The sequence below is a fragment of the Aphidius gifuensis genome, linkage group LG5 (assembly GCF_014905175.1).
Source record: "Aphidius gifuensis isolate YNYX2018 linkage group LG5, ASM1490517v1, whole genome shotgun sequence".
Taxonomy (NCBI): Eukaryota; Metazoa; Arthropoda; class Insecta; order Hymenoptera; family Braconidae; genus Aphidius; species Aphidius gifuensis.
In genome coordinates this window covers 6,918,346-6,937,340 of record NC_057792.1, presented here as the reverse complement: position 1 = coordinate 6,937,340, position 18,995 = coordinate 6,918,346, and the positions used below count along the sequence as shown (strand labels likewise).

Below are 18,995 nucleotides of genomic sequence, written 5' to 3'. Positions count from 1 at the left end.
ATTATTATTTTTTTTTCAATTTAAGTGATAAATAGGTAATAATTATGAATGTCGAAAAATTTTTACTATCTACAGCACAAATCGTACGAATATAATCATGCACAATCACGATTTAAAAGTGTTTTATTCTTTTTTTTTTTCGAACAACTGAAATACAATTCAATTATTGTAAATTTACAATAATTTAATATAATAATATACTCAAAAAAAAAAAAATTTCAAACAGTTTACATAAGTATTTATGTATTTATATATTTAACTACTTATGTATTTATGAGTCGTACGACGTTTATGGATGAAATTACCCTGAAAAATTTTTTAGAGCTTTATACATGTCATTATTTGAGAATACTTAAAAAGCATTATAATAATTGGCTAAATTTATATTTGATCGATTTTAAAATTTTCGTGCATATTAAAATAACAAGTGAATATAATATTTTAAAATATTCCTTGTCACTTTATTGTCGTTGAGTTTTTGACATCTTTCCTAACAAGTATTTTTACAATTAGAAAATTATTTTTAATTTATTATATTCAATTAATTTTAGTTAAAAGTAATTATACTTTTTTTAAATACATCATTGGATATATAGTTTTTATTTTTTATTTATGTGCATTTAAGTTTGATTTTTTCTTAAACTTTTTTCACTGACAAAAGATAATAAATAATAATAATAATAATAATTCAACTGCAAATAGATTAATTTTTTGTTTTTTAAATAATTTTTTTTTTCACCAACATGGTCATTGTTCAAAAAAAATCTATTTCTCCATTTCTCAAAATAGACGTACGACATTAATTAAATTATACTCAATTTTTTTTATATTTTTTTCGAGTATATATAAAAGTTAATTAATATAATAACTTAATTAAATATCGTCAATTGAGTTTGAGTTTGGGTTTGAGTTTGATATTACATAAGATAAAAATATACTATGATCGTAGATAGATTAATAAGTGAAAATATGTATTTTTTTTTACTGATTTTACTATACTATTCATCAATGACGACAAGCAACTACGACTGCAATATTTTTTTTTTTACCAGTACAGAGGTAAAAAAAAAAATGCACATGTGTATGAAAATTAATACTCGAAGAAAAACTTATGACAAAATTATGGTTTATCAAATAATCAAAGTGTCATACATTTGTCTCATTTCAATCAGTCCATTTGACAAAGCAATAAACAGATTTTATGAAGTTTTATGAAATTTAAACTGTTTGAAAACATTTAAAAACCATTGTCATTATTGTACATGGATATGAAAATTAAAACTTGAAGAAAAACTTATGACAAAATTATGGTTCATGGAATCATCAAAATGTCATACATTTATCTTATTTCAATCAATCCATTTGAGAAAGCAATGAACACATTCATGATAAGTTTTATGAAATTTAAACTGTGTGAAAACATTTGAAAATCATTGTAATATTCTGTAAACTAAGAAGTACTTATGTACCCCTTGTAGAATCAAAGATATGGAACAAGAAAGAAAAAAATTAATTAAAAAAATTGATAGATGTGGTGTTCACGTAAGAATAGTTCTTAGCTTGGCAGGCATATGGCCTTATGAAAAATCAGAAAGAAAATTTAAATATTGTCGTTGGTACATGGTTGTAATATTATTTATCTTTAATATTATTGGAATAATTGGATTTATTATTCATCATCGTCATAATCTCACTGTAATGCTGACTGGTTTTGGTATTGGATTGAGTCTATTTTGTGTTGCATTAAAGGTATTTTTTAATAAATAAATTAATATTACAGCAAAACTATCTTGAACATAAATTTTTCATCAAAAGTATTCGAAAAAAAAATTTAAAATTAAATTAATTTTTTAAATTTACTTTTATCATATATTTTTGATAAATTTAACATCAATTTATATTTAAAAATTAACTAATTAATTATCATATTGTAATGAGTAATAACCAAATATTGATAAAATATTTATTTATATTAAATATTTATTAATATTTCATTTATTTATTCAATTTATTATTGTATATTATTAACGAGATAATTGATAATACATCTTTGGTATAAATTTTTAATTATAATTTATTTTTTAATTGCTAGTAGATATTTTGGTTTTTAAATTAGATTGCAATATATATTGAAAAATTTATTGTTTAAGATGATTACTTGTACAGTAATTTTGACAATAAAAATAGTTTTAATATTTTTTAAAAAAAGGTAATGTGCTTCAAGTACTATGGTAATAATATGGTTATAATTAACAAGATGTTATTAGACATGACGAATGATCAAATGAATGTAAAAGATGAAATTTGGAAGATATTAGTTCAACCAATGTCATATTTTACTGGAGTACTGTATCCAAAAATATCTTGTAGTGGATTTTCACTGGTTGTTGTAATGTGGACAAGACCAACACTTGCAATGCTAATATCTTATTTAAAAGGCAATATGACATATGCAAGATTTTATCCAACTCGTTATTTTTGGACAGTAACACCTGGTAGTTGGATATGGCTTGCACATTTTTTTGTTGAATTACTTGCCAGTTGGTTTGTCGTATCTATTGGTGTCATGGGAGACAATTGGTATTCTTTTACAATATCAAAAATTTGTGGACATTTTCGTATACTTAATTATGAAATTAGAAATTTACCTTTTGAAGAATTTACATTATCAAAAATTAAACATTTTCATAAAAGACATCAAGATTTAAATGTTCTTGCTGAATTACTTGGTGAATTAGCTGGACCATTTATATTTGTCGTTACTTTGTCAACTGCTGTGATGCTTTGTACAACAATATTTCAAATAAGTCAGGTATTATTATATATTTGTACGATAAAAAAATTTCATTCATTGATAAGTTATAAAATAATATTAATTTTTAGATGGATGTTATAACAATTGGTAAAATAAGTTGGCCTTTAGTTTACACATCTTATAAATTAGTACAAATATTTATTTATGCATGGGGTGGTGAATTAATAAAAATGGAAGTTAGTTGTTTAATTATTTATTTATTTTTTTTTCAAATATAAAAAATTATTAATACAGCTTTAATAATTTTTGAAATAATAAATTTTTTTTTTTTATTATTAATTTTATACATTATTGTTAATAGAGTGAAGCATTTCGTGAAGCAGTTTATTCCTCAGCATGGACAGATGCAAAAAATAAACTTGTATCGCATTCAATTAGAATGATGATGTTTCAAAGGCCAATTGTTTTAACAGCTTGTCAAATAAAACCAATAACAGCTGAACTCTTTTCTGGTGTATGTATTAATATTTATTATTTTTTTAAAAATATATTATAACGCTGGTGGAAAAAATCTCTCCGGATTTCTACGAAATTGAGACTTCCGAAGATATTTACGGAGTAATCTCCAGACTATTTTCATATTATCTCCGGAATTTTCGCTTGAACAAACCAACAAAAAAAAAATAGAAAAATCAAGTTCAAAAAAACCAGAAATAAGAGTTTACATACGAAAAATAAAAAAGGAATTTTTTTCCAAAAAAATCCGGAGAAAATCCGAAAAAACTCTGGATTAATATCTCCGAAAGTCTCAATCGCGTAGGAAATCCGGAGATATTATTTCTACCAGGGAAATTAATTAAAATTAATTTTTACTTGTTAAAATATTAATTCAAATCATAATAATAATAATAATTTACTTTTTTATTTTACTAGCTCGTTAATACAACACTTTCATATTTTTTCTTATTACAAACGATCAATGAAAAATCTTAGGACACGCGAATCAAATTTATTCAAATGTCAATTTAATAAATAAATATCCAATAAATTTAAAGAAAAATGAATTGATGAGTATTATATGACCTATTAAATATCATTTCATTAATAAAAAATATATACTGCAATTCATTATACGCATATCAATTGATGTTCAAGAGTCAATTATCTGTACTGAGAAAAATTTTTTTTTGAAAACAAGAAATTCATTTCTGTATTATAAAAAATCGTTGCTTGACGATGGGCTGTTTTGATTGAGAAAAAAATACTATAACATAAACAAATAATGTTTTAACGTGAAGAAAGAAATTTTTGTGATTATTGAAGGATTAAATAATAGATTGAATATAAACGTGTTTATCACAAGTTAAAAGTTAATCAAGTCAAGTCACAAAATTGATTGATCTTGAAGCAATTTGTCACACAAAAATAAGAAATAATTATTTCATCTAAAAATGAAATAATATTTAAATTAATTAAGCAGTTGCTCAGAAAGAGTATTATATTTCTAGATCTAAAGGTTTGTGACAAAATACAAAAAAAAAAAATTTGACAATAATGACAGTTTTTATTTTTTTTATGATTTTAATTTTTAAATGCTTTTTGTTTTTTTTTAAAAAATGAAGATACTCAACAAATAATTAATCAGATTAATTTAAAATATTTCTACAGACAAAATATTTTATTTTTATTAATTCACTAGAAATATTAAAAAATTTTCTAATTATTTATTTGTTAATTTTATTTGTTACGTTGTTTTTTTTTTTTTTCTAGCTATTCAACAGATAAAATATTTGTAAACATAATTAATATTGTACATGTAAAATAATTCTTTAAAGGTAGTAATATACAACTTTTTATTTCTTCTACCATCAAAAATATCATTATGGATGAAAAAAAAAAATTAAAAGCTTACGTAGCTTTTTCTGGAATGATAAAAAAATTAATGCTCCTAGCTGGACTATGGCCAGTTAAAAATCCAACTTTATTTTACAGTATTAAACCACTCATTGCACTTTCAATAGCACTATGTTCAGCCATAGTTATTACAAATTTTACAATAGTTAATATAAAAAATATTGCTGTCATGACAAAAGGATTAAGTTTGGCAACAAGTTTTTACACAACATCATTAAAGGTAAAAAAAAAATTATACTATATATTATTAATTATCCAATGATATTGTTAAATAATAATTTTTTTATTACAGATAATTTGTTTTGCTTGGAATCGTAAAGATGCAATGGTATTACATAAAACTCTTGCTAATTATTATAATGATTATCTTAATAATAAAAATTTAAAAAACATAGTACTCACTGGATTAAGTGATGTTCGTCGTTTGTCGATAACATTTTCAATTCTTGTTTTTTTAAGTATACTAACATGTGCATTCAGACCAATAATTTCAATATTGATACAACTAGTACATAATGATAATGATACAATACTATTAACGCCTGCAATGCCAGCAAAATATCCATGGAATTCAACAGATAATGGACAATTAATTTATTGGATTACCTATTTATTCGAATGTTCAGCTGCAGTTTGTTTGTTTGTTGTAACATGTAGTGTTGATTCATTATTTTTATTTTATGTTTTTCAAATGTCTGGACATCTTCGTGTCATGTCATGTCAATTAAATTTTCATGAGGAAAATATTAATCAAAATAATAAAATTATACGTGAGTGTGTTATTAAATATGGAGATTTAATTAAATGTCGTGATATTTTACAAAAAATTTATGGACCAATTATATTGTGGATGATAATATCAAGTGCGCTAGTTATTTGTGCTTTGATATTTCAAATGGCTGAGGTAAATTAACTATATTTATTTATTTTAATTTTATGATTTTTTAATTAATGATAATATTGGGTTTCAGTTGGAAAAAGTAACTGTTGGAGAAGTCTTACTGTTTACAGGTTACAGTGGATCAAAGTTATTGCAAACTTATATGTACGCATCGTCTGGTTCTGCGTTAACTTCAGAAGTAAGTTTTTTTTTTTCCTGGGAATAATTATCAATTCTGTAGAATAACATAAGCATAAATTATTTTTTTTTATACAATAATTTAATATTGTTTAACATTTTTTTGCAGAGTGAAAATTTCTTGGACGCCGTTTATCAATCGAATTGGGTTGGAAAAAATCGTAAAAGTTTTCAGACATCAATTCTCATACTTTTAACACAAAAACCAATAGTAATAATTGCATGTAAATATTTTTCTGTATCAATCGACATGTTTGTCATGGTAATATTAAAATTAAATATTTATAATATTATTATATAATCAAAAATATCAACTAAAATTAAATTAATTTATGTATTTTTATAACTACAGGTTCTCAATAAAACTCTGTCTTATTTTTTGATATTACAAAAAATCACTGAGAAACTGGAAAAAAAATAATACCTATATCATATGAAACTCTATGAGACTATTATATGTAGAAAATTAATGTTTTCCATACCTAATTTCAACTGCCGTAAAAATATAAAACTTTATTGTCAATTAAGGCAATTTTTTTTTTATTGATGGTATCAATTTAAGCCTTGCATAACTTCATTGGATTAAAAGTAAAACAATCACATTACTGTTACACAATGTTTGATAACAATTTAACCCCTACATTGATAAAACTGCAGTTTTAAAAAAATACGAGATAATATAATAATATTTGTAAATTACCTGTTTGTTTATCATCATTTAGTCTCTATTTTTTTTTTTTTTTTTTCCTATTGTTTGTAATCACATCATCAACAAACCAAGTACGATTGATATATTCAACAAAAACTACAGTTAATAAAATGATTCTCATTATTAACACTTTTCATAGTATCATCAAATAAGTGTATTGATCTTTTGTACAGTATTAGATTTAAAAAATTTTAAATATAAATATGCAAGTTGACTGTAAATAATTTTGCGACTTTCGTTGCTTCCAAATATATTTTAAACCTTGGGTATAAATAAATATTATACACTTAACTTATGATTATTATTTGTAATAAAAAATTAAATGGAATGATTATTAATAAGAAAACATAAATATAATATTATAAATGAAATAAAAAAAATAAAAAAAACTTATTGTAATTATGATAAAAAAAAATAATCGAAATAATTATCGTAAATAAGTTGATAAAGTTTTTCCATTGCATCGACATAAATAAAATGATAAATATTTTTTTGTAGAATTTTTTTTTTTCATTTATAAATTCTATCTGTTATTATTTCTATTATCATGTCCGTTGGAAATAAATCTCTCTATGCATTTAAACCAATAATTTTAATGTTAATATACAACTAGTACATAATGATAATAATACAAAATAGTATTGACGCCTGCAATGTCAGTAAAATATCCATGGAATTCAACAGATAATGGACAATTAATTTATTGGATATAAATTATTTATTTGAATGTTCAGCTGCATTTTGTTTGTTATAAATTATCAATATTCAAATAAATATAAATAGTAAGAAGTTATTAAGTTAGTAATAACTTATAAGTAAAAAGTTTATGTTATATAAAATCATAGTATATTATTGGAGAAGATAAATGTTTCTTCATTATTATTATCATACATTTAATGTTATATATAGTATAAATATTTTGCAGACAAATGGTAGTAAATAAAATTCCAACCATCAGATAAAATTACAAATTAAAATTCAATTATCAGGATATTCATAAAATATATTTTGTAATTAATATTTAAATTGTTTATTAATGATGCTTTAATTGATGCTGTGACGAGCAATGTTCCAAAAATATTATATTTAAATTTTAAAAAATTTCTAAACTGTAAAAATAATTTTTACTATTTAAACATAATTATTTTTGAATATATATATATTCAATTAATATTGTATTGTACTTGTATGTCTCTTATAGTTTCATACTTTTAATTTAAATTTCAGATTCTTTTTTAAATAAATAATCTTGTATTTTTATATTGAAACAATTCAATAATAAAAATAACAAAAGCAATGCCCAATCCTAATATCAAAAACTTAAACGCAAAATCAAAATGCTGACGCTTGAGTGGTTTTGGATCATCGGAGAATCCATCGTGATCTTTTCTGAGGTATAAAAAGCTAAATTTGAATGGTTGATGTTCAAAATATTGAGTTAAAATTGTATTGACACGATTTGCAAGTGGCCAGTTTTTTCGCATTGGTAAAGCTCCATACAATTTTACAAATGGTGCTTTTGCTACATACAAGTCTGAATACTTTAATGCCTCATTCTGCAATTTTAACCAACCACCAGCACAAACACTTGATGAATCATTGACAACATATTTTACACAAGATTTGATACTTTTCACAGAAATAGACCGTTTAATTAACTCTTCATCCAAAAAATTAATAACAATTTTGGATCCATAAATTTTGTAATTTTTAAATTCCACAAGTAAATCATTTACGGTGTCTATGTTTTTTTCTGGATTTGGATTCAATTGAAAACCAAGAATTTTACCTTGAAAAACTGAGCACAAAATGAGCGCTAATAAAAGGATACCAAATAAATAAATTCTTGATGGTAAATCTGTTGGTTTTTTTAAGAAACTAGCATTTCCCCACATTCTAATAATTTCTAAAATTGCAAGATCAATGTCCATACTCATTGATATTTTAAACATTATAATAGTCGTTATGGAAAAAAATGCCATAATTAAAATCAATCGCCAACCAAACAATTCGTAAATTTGATCAAACATGCTTTTTTTACCGTGATTTTTACTAATTAACGTATACGAGCTCTGAAAAGCTATGCTTGAAAAGACAATTTCCTTTGTGTAAACCATTCCTTTGAATCGTAGTCTCATGTCTAGCGATTTATTCGCTAACAGGTTGCCAAGAAGAGTAGTCGATGTTCCTTCAACCTCGAGACCTAAAGAATCGTTCATTGTTAAATATGACAATGTAACATTTAGCTGTTCATACAAGAATCTAATTAATTTTTCATGATTTCTGTCGTTATAAACGCCACTAAAAGCTGCTGATACTCCTCCATAACCATCCAAATGCAGAGTTTTATCATGATCAATGGTTGTACATTTTAATGAGTCTAAAAGAAGGTATCCACATGATTATTTAAATACAGATTTTACATTTTTGAGTTCAAGATTTGTTACTTACTTGGAATGTACCGTTGACGGTAGAGTGTCCATGGGTCAGTAGATTCATTGTTGATGTGTTTGACTCTTTCCCAAGAAATGAGTGAACGACTTGTAAATGGATTAAATGTGTAAAACATCACTTGACCATTTGTGCCATCAGTACAAATAAATATTACCCGCAAAATATCCATCTTCCAAGCTATCTGCAAAACATCTCCAGCATCTTTGCACTTTTGACTTTTTGAGAGACCATTATCGATAATTATATAAAACCCATCATGATTCCACCATGATGATTTCTTCAAACGTTTAATATTAGCTTCAAGATCAAGGTCAATTGTCACGATGAAAATTTGCAATTTGTAATTATTATCTGATTCGTCAACTACTGACTTGTCAAGTTCAATCACTGGCCCATAATCCATCAGCAACTGAATGTCAATATCCTTGGAATCACCAACCAAAACTATTCCATATTTTGGCTCATCAAAAAAACAGAAATTAATTGTATCAATGGTAGCATGAAAACGCACTTGTAAATCAATTGACTCTTGTACATTGTCAAAAATTAAATTTGCAGAAATCAATGATACAAAAATTATGGGCACAAGTATCTGCAGTATTTGTAATTTCAATGACATGTCGATAAAGTGTATTTTCCTTTTCAGCTTCGACAGACAACTGACGTTGTTCTCATAGTGATATGTCACCTATAACGATGAGGCCATTTATGTCCTTTACTCACATGCTAAGGATATAAATGCAGTGTACACCTTTGTTCTAGTTTTTTTTTATTAGTTAACATAAAGGATGACCCAGTAAACTTGGTATTTGTGTAATCACAGTATACAGTTATTATATAAATATTGATATTCTTCAAGTACACGCAATAATATATAGTACTTCAATGTTAAAACAAAACTAAAAAAGAAGGTATAAATACCTGCATCTATGATATGTCCTCTGCTTGTGTAAATCAGCGAAATTACAAAGGAACTTTATGATGCATACATTTACAAAAATCTCCATTTTCTAGATTACACCAATAAAGAAACCTGTGGTAATTATTCAACAACACCCCTTCATTGACAACTGACTGTTCTAAATTAAAAAAAAAACAAAATCTCTTTATATAAATATGAAAATAGCATATTTTTTATTTCTACTGTTAATAAAAATAAATTTTCATTGTTAAAAAAATTATTAAATTGACATTTTTTAAATTCCTTCTAATTAACTTTTGCTAATGTTTTTTGCAATTTATCATTTTTTTTTTTTTTTTTCTCTCCACATGTCGAATGCAATTTGTAGGTTTTTCCATAAACACATTTCAATATTTTTGTCTAATAATAAAAAAATTAAAAATATAGTAAAAGCTTTTTTTTTTTTTTTGTATATATATATTCAATATTACCTATAATTATAAATTTATTCGTATTACTTACAATTTATTATTACATACAATTAATTAAATATCTGAAGGAATTTACTTAATTTTTTTCAAAAAATTCGATAAACTAATAATTCTTTTTTTTTTTTTTTTTTAAATCTAAATTATGATGATTTGATCATTGGTTACATAAAAAAAAAAAAAAAAAAAAAAAAAATATATGAATTTCTTATTATTCAGCCATCATGTCAACACTCAAACAATCATCACCTAAATGACTTGGTGATGCTTCAAGTTCTCCAATATCATTTGATTCACTATCAAGAGATGGATCATTACTAAACATTTCAGTTGGTACTGTTGGTGGTGCTTTTTCTGGTACAAGTTCCAGATATGTTTGTCGTGATTCTAAATGTCTTTCAACTTCTTCAGGTGTCATATGACCATCAGACATCATTGTTACCATTGAACTAATATTATTTGTTTGTATTGGTGGATTAATATTTTGTACTTTTGGTTGTTTTGGTGTTGTTATTTTTTTCTTTTTACTTGTACTTATTGGTTTTATTGTTGGTATTATTGCAGTTGTTATTGCTGTCGTTGTTGTTGTTGTTGGTGGTGGTGGTAATTGTGGTGTTGATGTTATTGCTGTTGTTGTTGGAGTTATTGGCATTGTTGATACAATTTGTGATGTACTATTATTCATATTATTATGATTTAATGTATTATCTAATTTTTTCTTTTTCACTGGTTCAATACGTGGATTTTCATCCTCTGATGATTCAGTAACATCACTTTCACTAAATGAATTATCAACTTTTTCATATTGTAATAAACGATCAAGTAAAAAACTTTTATCACGATTTACTTTTAATAATTTTCGTTGTGTTGAACGTAATGCTTCTTGAAAACATTCATTTTCCTAAAAAAAAAATGAATTTTAAATATACTTTCATTGTTAAAAATATTTGACACTTAACTAAATTTATTTATTTATTTTTATAACTTACATAAATTAAAAATTTAAGCTTTCTTTTTAAATTACGATATTGATCTTTGTAATTTGGCATTTCTTCATCAGGGCTGTCATCCTCATCGTCTTCCATATCTGCATTGTTATTTGCTATTGAACGACAATACCATTCGTCTAACATTGATCATGTATCTTTGAAATAATCAATTATTTATTGTGTTTTTATTATAAACAAAATATACTGTATACTGCCATAAACCTACAATAAAAACAATTGTAAAAAAAAAAATTTTAAGGTTATATTTTTAAGTAGAAGACAGTGACAACATAAACAAAAATAACTGTCACATTAATTATTGTATTAAATTAAGTTTTAATTTTAATTTATTTATTGTTATTTTTAATTTTATAACTTACTTATTAAATAATTGTTATAAATCGTATGTCAAAAATAATTGTATTATGTTTGATTGATTATTTTTAGAATAAATAAATTTTATTTTGCGAGTGGCTTCCATATTGTTTGTTTCTTCTTATCGATAATACAGTTAACTTTACACAATTAATATCAACAAAATGGCCGCCATAGTTTAAAAAGAAAAGCACGTAAATTATTTATAATTTAATAACTATTATTCCAATAATTAGATAATTTATTAATTTATAATAAATTAATGACTGTTTTTAATTTATTTACTTTAATTGTTTATTAAATATTTAATTATTAGAAACATGTTATATAATTTCGATAGTGGCGCTACTAGTAGTGTAGAAAAAAAAAAAAAAATTTCCACATGTGATGACTCCCTCTCTTTTTTTCTAATCAAAATTAATGAAAAAAGAAGGGAGAGACTGAGAGAGAAGTTATTAAATATTCCAGTGTGTTTTTCTGATGTATGTCATGAGTTTAGATAATTTTTTAGACAATTAATATTAGTTGTAGCTGGTTTTTGACAAAAAAATAAAAACAGTTTAATAAAAGTGTCACATGAAAATTAAAAAATTATTTTATATAAAATTTACGCATTAGCATTTTACAACATGAGAACTTGATAAAAAAAAAAAAAAAAATACAATAATCTACGACAATTGAAAAATAAAAAATGATGGTCCAGAAAGTGATGATTAATTATAATTTGTGAAATTTAATTGTGTTAAAAAAAAAATAAAATAAATTATTTACTAAATTCTTTATTATTAAATAATAAAAAATTTTTTTTTTTGCTGTTAATAACAAGTTATTTGTTGTAAAATGATATTAATCAAACTGGTTATTTAATTTTTTTAAAAATATAAATTATCTATTTAATTGTTAAAAATTAAATAATAAATAAAGGATGCAGTCAATTTATTGGACTGGTAGATTACTAACACGTACTATTTGGAATGGAATAGCAAATTATTCAGCTTGTGCTGATCCTGGTTTTGTTAAATCACGTGAAGCATCACTTGTATCAGCTGTTTGTGGTTTTCCAAAAAATTTTGGTCATGAAAAAATAAAAAAAGGACAATTTGGTGATGATGCATGGTTCAATGCAAAATTTAAATCTGTTGAAGTCATTGGTTTGTTAATTAAATAATTATTTATCTTATTAATTTTTTTATATTTTTTAACAATAAAAAATCATGTCAATTTATATTATTATAAATAATTTTATCATGTCAATTTATTTATATTTTATTACAATTAAAAGACAAAAAACAAAAAATTACATTTGTTAATCAACTTGATACATGAACTTTGATTAACATTTCAATGTAAATATTTATCATATTTTCAAAGAAAAATTGTTATTGTTATTTAAATAAGTATAATTTAGAAATTTTTTTTATTTATTTATTTAACTATTGCATGTTAGTATGTATATTTATTTTGCAAAATGAACTTTGATACACTTGAGACAGAGTTTTTTTTTTTTTTTATTATTGTTCATTCAGAGTGGGAGTAACAGTTGTTGGATTAATGCCATAATTTTTTTTTTGTCTTTCGTTCATACAAAACCCTAAGAGAAAAACAACATTTAAAAAATAATAAATAATTATTTTTAGATATATTTTATGGTTTACAATTTTCAAAGGTCATGGGTCTCATATTGAGCAATAAATTAACCAGACAAAAATATCAATATATAATTTTTGTCATGAAGATTTCTCTCATAGTAATTTTTATTATGTAATATAAAAAAAATCACATGCCAAAATTTTTCAACATTTTATTTTTAACTTTGATTTATTTAAAAATTAAAATAATACATTTTGATTTTATTGTTTCTTTGGTTCAATAATATTTCATATTGTTATGTATTTTATTTTTCAGGTGTTGCTGATGGTGTAGGTGGCTGGCGACATTATGGAATTGATCCTGGTGAATTTTCAAGTTTTCTTATGAGAACATGTGAACGTCTAGTCACAATGGGCAGATTTGTACCATCAGAACCAGCTGGTCTATTAGCTAAAAGTTATTATGAATTATTAGAAAATAAACAACCAATTTTAGGTAAATATAACATTTATTTTTTTCAACTTAATTTTACTATGTCAGTCTTGTGATTAAATTGGCATTTATCCAAATTAACTGTCAGCATTTATGTTATTATTATTACATAACAAAAATATTTAAAATCGAAAAAAAATATTATATTTAACTAAAAAATGTTGTTGTTATTTATTTTAGGTAGCAGTACTGCATGTGTTATTATTTTAAATAAAGAAACAAGTAGTATTTATGCTGCAAATATTGGTGATAGTGGTTTTGTAATTGTTAGAAAAGGTGAAGTTGTTCATCGTTCATCAGAACAACAGCATTATTTTAATACACCATTTCAATTGTCATTACCACCACCAGGACACTCTGGTTTAGTTTTAAGTGATAGGTATGTATCAAGTAAAATTATTATTATAATATTGATTAGTTAATAATTATTTATTTATTTATTTTTATAGTCCAGAATCTGCTGATACATCAAGTTTTGGTGTTGAAGATGGTGATGTTATTCTTCTTGCAACAGATGGTGTATTTGATAATGTACCAGATCAATTACTAGTCACAGAAATGCAAAAAGTTGAAGGTGAAAAAGATCCAAAAAAAATACAAGGTGTTGCTAATACAATTGCATGGATGGCACGTAGTTTAGCATTTGATGAAGCTTTTATGTCACCATTTGCACAAAGTGCTAGACAAAATGGTATTGATGCCATTGGTAAGTTTATATGTTAATAGAAATACTTTTAATTACTTAATTAATTCACAAATTATTTCTATCGTTAGTTAACTAATAAAACTATAATTTAATAGTCATTCATGTAGTTTTTTTTTAAATTCTAGGTGGGAAGCCAGATGATATTACGGTGCTATTAGCGACTGTGGCAATTTAAATAATTTTCATCTGTAAATTATTTATATATAAATATTTTTTTTTTTATCTTTTTTCCTCGTCACAACAATTATTTCAGTCATTGTATTATAGTTCATTTCATGTATTTTCCATATTTAAATTTTTTAATTGTTTGTTTACTTTTGATTAAAAAAATTAGTCAATTAAAAATTCAAACAATTACTTTATTTAGCTTTGAAAAATTACTCAATTATTTAGATAGAAATTATTATTTTTTTTTTTTTAGAAATGAAATGTTTTTCTTTCTTCTGTATTTAACTTTTATTTGATTTTTTTTTTTTTTTCTATAACAAAAAAAAAAGCAATATCCAAGTTTATGAAAGAAAGAAAAAATTTGTGTATAAAATTTTTTTTTAACTACACAGATTTAAAAAATGTTAGACTTTCATTTTTCTATATATAAATTATAGAAAATTTAACAAAATTAGAAGATAAAGATAGACTTGTTCGTTCTAATGAGACTCAGATAATAAAATGAAAAAGTAAAGAAGAGAAAATTAAAAAGTTCACATAACGGTAAAAGTTAAATGGACTATGAATAATTATTAAATTTAAAAATCAAAGTAAATACCAAAATTCATTAATAATGTAAATTAAATTATTAAAGAAAAATAAAAAACCACAAATGTTATTCTGAAAAATAATTAAGAATAAAAAAAAAAATTGTTGACAATGTCTGATTGCAATATTTGTACCAGACGAATAAATGAAATTTAAATAAAATAATTATTTAAAAAAAAAAATAAAAAATACTATTTTTTTTCTCCCGTTATTATTTTTTTTTATTATCATAAAAACATTGTACCATTTACTCATCATACATTTTAACTATTTATAAATATGTACAAGCACGTTTTTTTTTTTTTTTCTTACAAATAAACGACACAAAAAATTTATATAAATTATTCACGTTGAGATTGATTTGATACTGGCAAGAGCCAAAATAATAATTTAAAGATATAAAAAACAAAAAAAAAAAGTTTCGAAGACAATCAAGTGAGTTTAATTAAAATCACAGTATTTCTATATATTTTTTTTTTTAACGAAAATGAATTACTCGACATTTATTTTATATATATAAATTTTTAAATAATTTTTTGGCTGTAATATTAAATTATTGTGCATCAGCACCTCGACCCCAAGCAAAGCCACCAGGTCTATCTTCTGGCAATGGAGCATAATTTGGATCCTCAGGATGCTCATCAAAAAGTTTTTTACTGAAAAACGAAAAAATAAAAATTGAAAATATATACAATAGAAATTATTGTTTTAAATTATATTTACAGGATATTTGGTGTTTTGATGATACGAAAACCTCCTCTTTGATTTGGAAAAACATCTTCAGCAAAATAATACATATGACCAACAGCCATTCCAATTAAATCTACCCATATTACATTGCCAATAAGTACAGAAAAACCAAGAAGAACCCATGGTAATAATGGTGCCTAGAAAAATAAAAAAAGTAACATAATAATAAATAAATATTAACAAGAAAAATAGAATCATTGGCATCAGAAATATGCCACAATAAAAATATCAATCATTAATTAATAGTTAATTGATACTCACGTTGAAATTTAATAAACCAAAGAAATTCATTCTGACAAATGGTGTTCTTCTTGACCAAACATAAACCAACATGAGAGTCAGTGCATGACCCAAAAATAATAAATTTACAAAAAATGCAAAAAACTATTATAAAAATTTATGTCAAGAAAAATCATGATTATTTTTTTTAATTAAAATATCTTATAGTTAAAATTTAAATATATATTAATTTTTTTTTGTACAGCAACAAAAAGGATACAACCATACATACTGCTCCAAATATAAACATCATAACAAAATCAGCAGTTTTACCACGGAAACTTCCTTCTTCCAACATTCTACAATATTTGTATGTAAAAATTATGTTGAAAAAAAAGTTGAAACCAAATGTTCCAAAATATAAAAATGTTGTTACGAGTCTCCATATCTGTTTATTGGTAAAAAATAAAAATTATTATTATTAATTTTATTTATCTAACTCTTTTTTTACTAATTTAATTATATTTATTTAATTCTAACGAAAAAAAAAATTACTCCAAAATATAAACAACTTATTTTCAATAAATAAAAACTGTTAAAATTTTTTTTTACCATATTCATTAACATATGTTTATTTTTTTTTTATTTTATCAATATTGCCATGTCATAAGTTGTTTTGTTTTTTCTCACCTGGTATTGTTGAACAATGACAATTGGATTGAAATAGAGTTGAAAAGGCGAAACAAGATCCAATTGCTGTAATAAAAATACAAAAAATAAAATATAAATCACAATGATTATATATCAAAACAAATGATTATAAATTGAGATAATAAAAACATACCACAGCAATTGTTGTTAATACACAAGCAGTTGTATAAGCTCGTGTGACAACAGGCATTTGCAAATATTCTTGTCTAAGTGGTCTAAATGCCATTGTAGTACTTTGTATTTTCAATAAGATAAACAACAATAACAACAAAATTAATTATAAAGAGAAAAAAAAAAAATCAAATGGATTGTATATTAATTATTTCAATTGTTTTTATAAACAATTAGTGTCAATATACTATCACACAACTTCACACATTTAGCCACGCGTTAATGCGTTATCTTATTTGTACTTTTGTCCACATCATTTAAAAAATAATTTATCTATTTTATTTTTATGCCACGTTAACACGTAGGATCTGAAATTTGTCACTAAATAAAAATTTCAATAAGTACTTATTTATTTATACTTATTTACTATAATTGTTTTTTTTTTTATTTTGTGATAACTTAGTGATTTTTTTTTTTTTCGATAGCGACAAAACAGAGAGAGAGAAGCAGAGAGAAGGGAGAGAAGGACAAAACCAAACACGAAATATCCCTAGATATATATTTGTTATTAAAATATCCCTATAGGCAAATTTTTTTTTTTTTAAAAAAGCACATCTTGTTCGATACCAGTCAGTGTTGGGTAGGTAAGATACCTCGGTATCTTACATGTGTAAGATACCATGTAAGATACCGTATCTTACATCATCGGTTTCATACATCGAGGTATCTTACATTGCGTTCCCAGCGCCTTCTACGAATAAAAGTGGAACTTTCGTGCTACAATTTTTTTTTATTCGATAAATACATGTAATTCATTTATTAAATAAATAAAAATTCCAAAATATAGTTATGAAAGATGTAGCTAAGGAATTAATGTTGCTTAAAAAAGAATTTCTTTGGCAACTGTAATTCCTTAGCTCCATCTTTTCCTTAGCTACTATTTTTCCTTGGGATTTCTATTTATTTATAAAATTAGTTATTTAAAATTAAAGCAACATTAATTCCTTAAAACATAATTTTTTGGCAACATTAATTTCTTAGCTACATCTTTTTCTTAGCTACTGCTTTTCCTTGGACATTTTAATTTATTTAATAAATAAAATTACATGCATTTTATTTTTTAAATATAAATATAAATAAATAAAAATCCCAAGGAAAAATAGTAGTAAGCGATAAAAGATGGAGCTAAGGAATTGTGCCAGAAATCTTTTTTAAGCAACATTAATTCCTTAGCTACATCTTTCCCTTAGCTACTGCTTTTCTTGACATTTCCATTTTTAAAAATAAAATGACATGTATATTATTTATTTAATGAATAGAAAATGTCCGAGGAAAAGCAGTAGCTAAGGAAAGGATGGAGCTAAGAAATTAATGTTGCCAAAAAATTATGTTTCAAGCAACATTAATTCCTTCAAACTGGTTTTCCTTGATATTATATATATATTTATATAACAAATAAATTACATGTACCAATATATATCGAGCAATAAGAACTAATTGTCGAGTCGACAGCAGTCGACAGTCATCAAGAATGTTCAAAATGGCGTCAGAGGTATCTTACAGTTTCTTACAGTATCTTACAGTATCTTACTGTAAGTGTATGAAACCTCAAAAATCGACCATTTACCCATCACTGTTCGATACCAATTACCATTTACCACGTAGAAATAAGAGACACGCGGAAAAACGAATTTTTCAAAATAATATTTTTTAACATTCAGTTGATTCATAATACAACAGTGCATTTGAAAAATATAATTTAATAATTAAAATACTTTTGAACATTCTACGAGTTTTTAGATTATTCATCTGATGAATAATAAAATCACTGTTCAGATATTTGACTGATAGATAGTCATTTTGAGGCTTAAAAAAAATGACTGAAGCGTTTTTTTCGATGCTTGTTGATTTTTTTTCGAAGTCATTTTGTGTGGAGAATAACTCGTTTTAATACTGTCAGCTATATTGGTAAAGCGTTTTTTACGATGCTAAAATGA

General features: G+C 24.0%; 6 protein-coding genes across 7 annotated transcripts; 3 read left to right on the top strand and 3 right to left on the bottom strand.

Annotated features, from left to right (window-relative positions):
• Positions 1-1,488: 1,488 nt before the first annotated feature.
• Positions 1,489-3,756, top strand: LOC122857407 (odorant receptor 4-like). Its single transcript, XM_044159561.1, has 5 exons — positions 1,489-1,749; positions 2,210-2,812; positions 2,884-2,991; positions 3,117-3,269; positions 3,689-3,756. The coding sequence occupies exons 1-5, from the start codon at positions 1,489-1,491 to the stop codon at positions 3,746-3,748; spliced, it is 1,185 nt and encodes a 394-aa protein (XP_044015496.1). The 3' UTR covers positions 3,749-3,756.
• An 887-nt stretch (positions 3,757-4,643) lies between these two features.
• Positions 4,644-6,427, top strand: LOC122856309 (odorant receptor 9a-like; the record flags this gene model as incomplete). The annotated part of the gene is made up of 5 exons (XM_044158003.1): positions 4,644-4,889; positions 4,962-5,573; positions 5,641-5,748; positions 5,857-6,009; positions 6,100-6,427. Coding segments are annotated over 5 exons (1,188 nt in total), but the record flags the coding sequence as incomplete, so codon positions are not given.
• Positions 6,428-7,642: 1,215 nt separating this feature from the next.
• Positions 7,643-10,265, bottom strand: LOC122857401. Of its 2 annotated transcripts, XM_044159553.1 has the most exons (3): positions 9,832-10,265; positions 8,908-9,598; positions 7,643-8,836 (listed from the first exon to the last, which is right to left on the bottom strand). In XM_044159553.1, the coding sequence occupies exons 1-3, from the start codon at positions 9,835-9,837 to the stop codon at positions 7,692-7,694; spliced, it is 1,842 nt and encodes a 613-aa protein (XP_044015488.1). In that variant the 5' UTR covers positions 9,838-10,265; the 3' UTR covers positions 7,643-7,691. The 2 variants fall into 2 exon arrangements, with proteins under 2 accessions (XP_044015488.1, XP_044015489.1); XM_044159554.1 differs by having other exon boundaries at positions 8,908-10,265.
• A 221-nt stretch (positions 10,266-10,486) lies between these two features.
• On the bottom strand, positions 10,487-11,800 carry LOC122857413 (INO80 complex subunit E). Its single transcript, XM_044159569.1, has 3 exons — positions 11,669-11,800; positions 11,289-11,510; positions 10,487-11,200 (listed from the first exon to the last, which is right to left on the bottom strand). Exons 2-3 carry the CDS (start codon positions 11,430-11,432, stop codon positions 10,511-10,513), a joined length of 834 nt encoding a protein of 277 aa, XP_044015504.1. The 5' UTR covers positions 11,433-11,510; positions 11,669-11,800; the 3' UTR covers positions 10,487-10,510.
• A 276-nt stretch (positions 11,801-12,076) lies between these two features.
• Positions 12,077-15,398, top strand: LOC122857411 (protein phosphatase PTC7 homolog). Its single transcript, XM_044159566.1, has 5 exons — positions 12,077-12,814; positions 13,569-13,748; positions 13,926-14,124; positions 14,195-14,451; positions 14,577-15,398. The coding sequence occupies exons 1-5, from the start codon at positions 12,589-12,591 to the stop codon at positions 14,624-14,626; spliced, it is 912 nt and encodes a 303-aa protein (XP_044015501.1). The 5' UTR covers positions 12,077-12,588; the 3' UTR covers positions 14,627-15,398.
• Position 15,399: 1 nt separating this feature from the next.
• Positions 15,400-17,461, bottom strand: LOC122857414 (derlin-2). Its single transcript, XM_044159570.1, has 6 exons — positions 17,021-17,461; positions 16,867-16,932; positions 16,457-16,624; positions 16,219-16,341; positions 15,931-16,094; positions 15,400-15,863 (listed from the first exon to the last, which is right to left on the bottom strand). Exons 1-6 carry the CDS (start codon positions 17,111-17,113, stop codon positions 15,761-15,763), a joined length of 717 nt encoding a protein of 238 aa, XP_044015505.1. The 5' UTR covers positions 17,114-17,461; the 3' UTR covers positions 15,400-15,760.
• Between the last annotated feature and the right edge of the window lie 1,534 nt (positions 17,462-18,995).